General features: G+C 30.6%; 1 protein-coding gene across 4 annotated transcripts in view; it reads left to right on the forward strand.

The window, feature by feature from the left end:
• The window catches only part of InR-2 (insulin-like receptor-like), a 78465-nt gene extending 71710 nt beyond the window's left edge, over window positions 1-6755 (forward strand). For 3 of the 4 annotated variants that reach the window (XM_085662450.1, XM_085662449.1, XM_085662451.1), the window contains 8 exons: window positions 739-844; window positions 1005-2405; window positions 2522-2808; window positions 2964-3332; window positions 3524-4059; window positions 4203-4698; window positions 5429-5673; window positions 5838-6755. In XM_085662450.1, coding sequence (XP_085518576.1) covers window positions 739-844; window positions 1005-2405; window positions 2522-2808; window positions 2964-3332; window positions 3524-4059; window positions 4203-4698; window positions 5429-5673; window positions 5838-6582 — 4185 coding nt within the window. In that variant the 3' untranslated portion in view covers window positions 6583-6755. The remainder of the gene's footprint in view (window positions 1-738; window positions 845-1004; window positions 2406-2521; window positions 2809-2963; window positions 3333-3523; window positions 4060-4202; window positions 4699-5428; window positions 5674-5837) is intronic. The other variant, XM_035874664.2, reaches the window with a different exon arrangement.
• The last annotated feature ends 239 nt before the right edge of the window (window positions 6756-6994 follow it).

Here is a 6994-nt window from a genome sequence, read left to right on the forward strand (position 1 = left end):
AGAGTTTAGTGAGAGTAGAGAGAGAGATGGGGAATCATTTTGCAGTGAAAGAATTTAATCGTATGTAAGACGAATAAATAAGAAAGAGAAAGACGATAAGTAGTGACGTAAATAAATGAAATTCGAGCGGCACGCGTGTGCTCTTCTTCTTGTTATTTACTCGTGTACAATTTCAAGAGTAGAAAAGTGCGAAGTCGATGGTAATCGGACGAACCTTTCGTGATTTGAAACGAGATAACATGCTTTACGACGAATCGATAAAGTCGACCAATGAAAACATTTGTTCAAAATCGATAACGTTGTAGAGAAGAAAAGAAAAGAAAAGAAAAGAAAAAGAAAAAATATATTATATTATACGTACGAACACGCGCGCACACGCGCCATATACACACACACACACACACATAATATAGTTTTTATTTTATACATCTTTATTTTATTACATCACTCATGTTTTTCTTATGTATATATATATATATATATATACACATATACACATACATATATCTTTAGGTGTGTATATATGTATTTACATGACACAAATTTGATATGTTTATATACATGCAATAACTATATGATTCTCGATCATAACCTCACTTTCCTTTTTTTTTTTTTTTTTTTTTTTTATATCGTATATAATTAATATCTATTATTGTAATTAATTAATTCGTAATAAATTTTATAAATTTAATGAAATAATAAAATTGTGTAATTATCATCTTTGTATGTTTTATATAGGGAAATAAACCAAAGAATGGCTGTCCGATATGTGAAAAAAATTGTACCACCAGATTGACTAAGCCCGATGAAACGCTTTGCTGGAATCGACAACACTGCCAACGAAGTTAGTATTAATTTATAATTTATTTATGAATTTTCTTTCTTGAAAAAGAAAAAAAAAAAAGAAAGAAAAAAAGAATGTCAAAAGTATAATTATATGCAAAATACGTCCACGTGACGTGTCATAAAAATGAACTTAACCTAAAATTTGTATTTATTTGCAGTATGTGACAAAAGATGCGGAGATGGTTCCTGTGATGCGTCAAATCATTGCTGTCATCCGTCATGCCTGGGTGGTTGTACGGGATTAACAGCGAATCATTGTAAAGTCTGTAAAAACGTTTTAGTAGATGGTAATCATTGTCAAAATCATTGTCCAAATGGTACATATGAGTTTATGAATCGTCGTTGCATCGGTGAGGATGAATGTCGTCAAATGGTAAAACCAAGAGAGGCATTAAGTATCGTCAAAGATAATCCTTACAAACCATTCAATGGTAGTTGCATTATCGAATGTCCTGCTGGTTATATGGACGAGGAGGTAAATAATAAAACATCTTGTAGAAAATGTAAAGGGCCATGTTTAAAGGAATGCGCTGGTACTAGCGTTGACAGTATTGCTTCGGCTCAGAAATTACGTGGTTGTACTCATATTACCGGTAGCCTTGAGATTCAGATAAGAGGCGGTAAAAATATTGTCAATGAGCTAGAGGATAGTTTGAATATGATAGAAGAGATAGATGGTTATTTGAAGATCGTACGAAGTTTTCCATTGATATCATTAAACTTTTTAAAAAGTCTTCGAGTTATAAGAGGTAATTATTTGGATAATAGCAAATATACACTCGCCGTTTTGGACAATCAAAATCTTCAAGAACTTTGGGATTGGAGTACTCACGGTGAGATTGGTATATTGTCCAAGGACGGTCCAGCTAAAGTCTTTTTTCATTTCAATCCAAAGCTATGCTTTCATAAGATTGAAACGCTTAGAAAAAAGGCAGGTCTTCAAGAGTTTACGGATCTTGAAGTAGCACCTAATAGTAATGGCGATAAGGTAGCTTGTAATGTTACCGAATTGAAAACTATTGTAACAAAGACAACGTCGGATGCAGCATTGATAGAATGGGAACAATTTACTCATCATGATCCTAGATCATTATTAGGATATGTCGTGTATTTCATCGAAGCACCAAATGAAAATGTAACGATGTATGACGGTAGAGATGCTTGCGGTGGTGATGGTTGGAGAGTTGACGATGTTTCCGCCATCGAAGGATCAACCAAGCCAATAACCACCAATTATACAGAACCTGAAAAACCAAGTTACCTCTCGCATATTTTAACACAATTGAAACCATTCACGCAATATGCATTTTACGTTAAAACATATACAATAGCAACGGAGAGATCTGGTGCACAAAGTAAGGTCACGTATTTCACAACGAAACCGCATGCACCTAGTGCTCCTAGAGGACTTTCAACTTATAGTAATTCCAGCAGCGAATTAATAGTCTCTTGGTTACCGCCTTTAAGAAAAAATGGTAATCTTACGCATTACAGAATTGTTGGACGTTGGGTACCGGATGATTCGAACTTCATCGATCAAAGAAATTATTGCGATGAACGTGAGTTTTCTATCCTTTTTTTTTTCTTTTTTTTTTTTTTTTAATGCTTATTATTTTATCATCAATTTATTGATGATGGAATTGGTCTAACTTCATTGTATATTGAATTTTTCTAGCCATGTCATTGCCAGAAAAGAAATCAATGTCGGTAATGGCCGAGGAGGAAAGAAAACGTGCAGAGGAAGAAAAGGAATTGGCAAAGATACCGGAAACGACATCCTGCGATTGTGCCGATCGAGAATTAGATCAGTCCATGCGGGAAAAGGAAGTATCGAGTTCAATTGCATTCGAGGACGCTTTGCACAATCAGGTTTACGTTAAACGAATAGATGCACGTAGGAGACGTGACACTAGCGAGATATTTGAATTAGTTAAAAGAAGAGATCATAGTTATTACTCCGAGGTAATATATATATATATATATATATATATATATATATATATTAATTTATTATAAAAAATAATTCAATGAATTAAGACAAAAAATCAATCTTACTTACTTTTTTTCTTTTTTTATTTATTTATTTATTTATTTATTTATTTATTTTTCTTTTGCAGAAGGAATCGACGGCCGATAAAATAGTGAACAATACTTATATTGTATTCGACAGGGAGGTACCTAATCCAAATTTAAGTTTCGTTATGAAAAATCTTCGACACTTTGCCTATTACAATATCGAAGTCCAAGCATGTCGAGAGGTTGTCAAGAATGATACAAATGATACTTGTTCGACCAAAAGTATGAAGACCTATAGAACATTACCATTGGATAGTGCCGATAATATTCCTGCGAATACCTTCAGATTGAGCATTTCCGGTGAGAATAACAGTCTGACAACTGTTACGCTTTATTGGGCAGAACCACCGCAACCAAATGGCCTGATTGTTACCTATCAAATCGAATATAAAAGAGTGGATATACAGAACGTATGTATTTCTTAAGAATTCCTATAACTTGTTGAAACGTGATCGTGTTTTTAATCATTGATAACGATACATTATTTATTTTCATTTATTTATTTATTTATTTATTTATTTATTTATTTATTTATTTATTTCCTTTTTTTCCCCACCCCTTTTATTTTTCTTTCTTTTTTTTCTTTTTTCTTTTTTTCCAGATAAAAGCAACCGTAGTTTGTATAACAAGACGTGACTTCACCAAAGCCGGCAATTCTTACATCCTTAAAGATCTACCAGCTGGTAATTATTCGATCAAGGTCAGAGCCACGAGTTTAGCCGGCAATGGAAATTACACAGAGGCACAATACTTCTTCATAAAGGAATATAATAATTTGGGATTATTTTGGATATTATTTTGGTCAATATTAACAAGTCTATTTGCAGTTATGATGTTTGTAGGATTTTATATATGCAAAAGAAAATTCATGCGTAATGTTCCTAGCAGAAGATTAATAGCAACGGTTAATCCAGAATATGTTAGTAGCGTTTATGTTCCCGATGAGTGGGAAGTACCTAGAAAAAAAATTCATGTACTGAAAGAATTAGGAAATGGTTCCTTTGGTATGGTTTATGAGGGTTTAGCAAGGGACGTTGTCAAAGGGAAACCAGAAGTACGTTGTGCCGTTAAAACAGTCAATGAAAATGCAACGGATAGAGAAAGAATAGAATTTCTTAACGAAGCATCCGTAATGAAGCAAGTATCATTTAAAATTTTAATTCTAACATTTTTAATTCAATATTTTGCAAAATAATTGTCTCATTATATTTCTATTACTATTTTTATTTTATTTATTTATATATATATATATATATATATATGTATATATATATATACAGAGCTTTCAATACTCATCATGTGGTAAGATTGCTCGGTGTAGTGTCTCAAGGACAACCTACCTTGGTGGTAATGGAGCTAATGGTGAACGGTGATTTAAAGACATATTTGAGAAGTCATAGGCCGGACGTTTGTGAAAATTTCTCTAGGCAACCACCAACATTGAAAAGAATCTTACAAATGGCAATTGAAATAGCCGATGGTATGGCATATCTTGCAGCAAAAAAATTTGTCCATAGAGATTTGGCAGCGAGAAATTGTATGGTTGCTGAGGATCTTACTGTTAAGATCGGTGACTTTGGAATGACAAGGGATATATATGAGACTGATTATTATCGTAAAGGTACAAAAGGTCTTTTACCAGTTAGATGGATGGCACCTGAAAGTTTAAAGGATGGTGTATTTACAAGTTTCTCCGATGTATGGAGTTATGGGGTTGTTTTATGGGAAATGGTAACCCTTGCCTCGCAACCTTATCAAGGTTTATCGAACGATCAGGTAAAGAATTAATTCATTTTATTAATTAAAATTAATTTAATAAAATTCATTTTATTAATTATGTGAAGTTAATTTAATAAAATTCATTTTATTAATTAATTACAAAATTAATAATTAATTATTTGAATGAAAGCTACTATTTACTTTTATTTTTTTATTCTTTTTATTTTCTGTGGGTTTTTTTTTTTTTTTTTTTTTTTTTGTAAATAAAAATGAACCTATCAGAAAGAAAGAAAGAAAAAAAATAAAGCAAAATAAAATAAAATAATAAAAAAAAATAAAAGTAAAGTAGTAATTTCATTGAAATTATTAATTTTATAATTAATCTTATTAATTTATTATTTATAAAAAAAAAAAAGAAAAAATTATAAAATTAATAAAATCAATTGGAAAATTAATGATCATTAATTAAAAACTTAATAATTAATAAATTAATAAATTAATAATTTCAATGAAATTACTTTTATTTTTTTTATTTTATATATATATATATATATAAAATAAATAAACAAATAAAAAAAAAAATGAAGTTTATTAAAAAATAAAAAAAATAAAACTAAATAGTAATTTAAGTTGAAATTATTAATTTTATAATTGGTTTAAAAATAAAAGATTAAAAAAAAATATATATATATATATATACATAAAAAAAAAAAATACAAAAATATATACCAAAAAAAAAGAAGAAAAAAAAAATTACAAAAAAATATATAAAAGTGCCTTTTCTTAGGTATTACGGTATGTAATAGAAGGTGGTGTTATGGAACGTCCAGAAAATTGTCCAGACTCGCTTTACAATTTAATGAGACGTACTTGGTGCCATAAAGCAACAAGAAGGCCAACCTTCATCGATATAGCTACAATATTATTACCGGATGTCAATTTGGAAGCTTTCGAACGTGTTAGCTTTTATCACAGTCCAGAAGGTATCGAAGCGAGAAATCAAAATATATCTCATTCGCCGCAAACAGACAAGTAATAATAAAAAATTTTTCATATCAAAAAATCTATTTTCTTATAATTTTAATTACTACGTTTACAATATCTTACATCTTATAAAATCATAATTAAATTTCTTATCATTGAATCTTTATTTAAAAAAAAAAAAAAAAAAAAAAAAAAAAAAACAAAAAAAAAAGGGATCTAGAAATGACGACGCTTCAAGATTTACGCGAGGAGGAAGCCGAGGGTGATGAGGATTCCCCATTGCGCCAAGACTTTGGTGATTTTGCTAGTTTCGAGCCTACCAGTATTAAAAACAGTTTGAGCCCACGTTACACGTTAGAGCCATACGGTGAGAATTCAAAAACAAAGAGGACGAACTTTAACGATATGAATTCGTCCAAGGTACCATTGAAAGCCGGTTTCGATGATTTCGATGGTATTTCAGGAGATTCATTGGCATCGAGCAAAGATACTTTGAACTTGCCATTTGTCGAGGATAGTTTAAAATCTGTTAAAAATTCACCGTACATTCATGGTAAAAATACATCAAGAGGTAACGTCAGTCAAACGTCAGCGGCAAGATCAACGAGTCCACAAAGTTTGATCAAGCAACAACAACAACAACAACAACAACAACAACAACAACAACAGCAACAACAACAACAGCAACAGCAACAACAACGAACGTATACGGAGAGTCCAAATTCTATTAAATCTAGAACAAAGAATCCTGATTATGAAAATAGTAGCCCAGAGATATTAGCCAATATTGAAAGGAAACTTGCAATACCATCCCAATTAGAATTATCATCGGTGGACACAATAGACATTGGTATAGATATTGATAAAAAGGATGGTCTCTCGTCTACAGTTGAATATGTTAATAAACCAGAGACATTGAACAATGGTTATATTGGTGGTAATAATAAAACAACGTAGTCCCAATGATAAATCGTAAATCTCCTCGAATATAATATATAATTAAGCAAACAAAGACTCAAAATGGAAGACCATTTATTTCTTATTACTATGAACAAAAAGGAAGAGAGAGAGAGAGAGAGAGAGAGAGAGAGAGAGAGAGAGAGAGAGAGAGAGAGAGAGAGAAAAAGAAAGATATAAAGGAGAGTTGTAAAAAAAAAAAGGCAGTGTCTAAAACGAAAGAAACATATTTATAATTTTTTTTCTTTTCCTTTTTTTTTTCTTTTTTTTTTCTTCTTTCCTTTTTTCAATGAACAATTTAAGTTCTAATCTCGTAAAAGCGAACTTTCTACAAGTTTAAAAATAATTAAAAATAATTAAAAATTGAGTTTATTTCTTTCTTTCAGTTATATATATATATATATATATATAT

Source organism: Vespa mandarinia, chromosome 18 (assembly GCF_050613455.1).
Source record: "Vespa mandarinia isolate Hongniang chromosome 18, ASM5061345v1, whole genome shotgun sequence".
In the NCBI taxonomy this organism is placed as follows: Eukaryota; Metazoa; Arthropoda; class Insecta; order Hymenoptera; family Vespidae; genus Vespa; species Vespa mandarinia.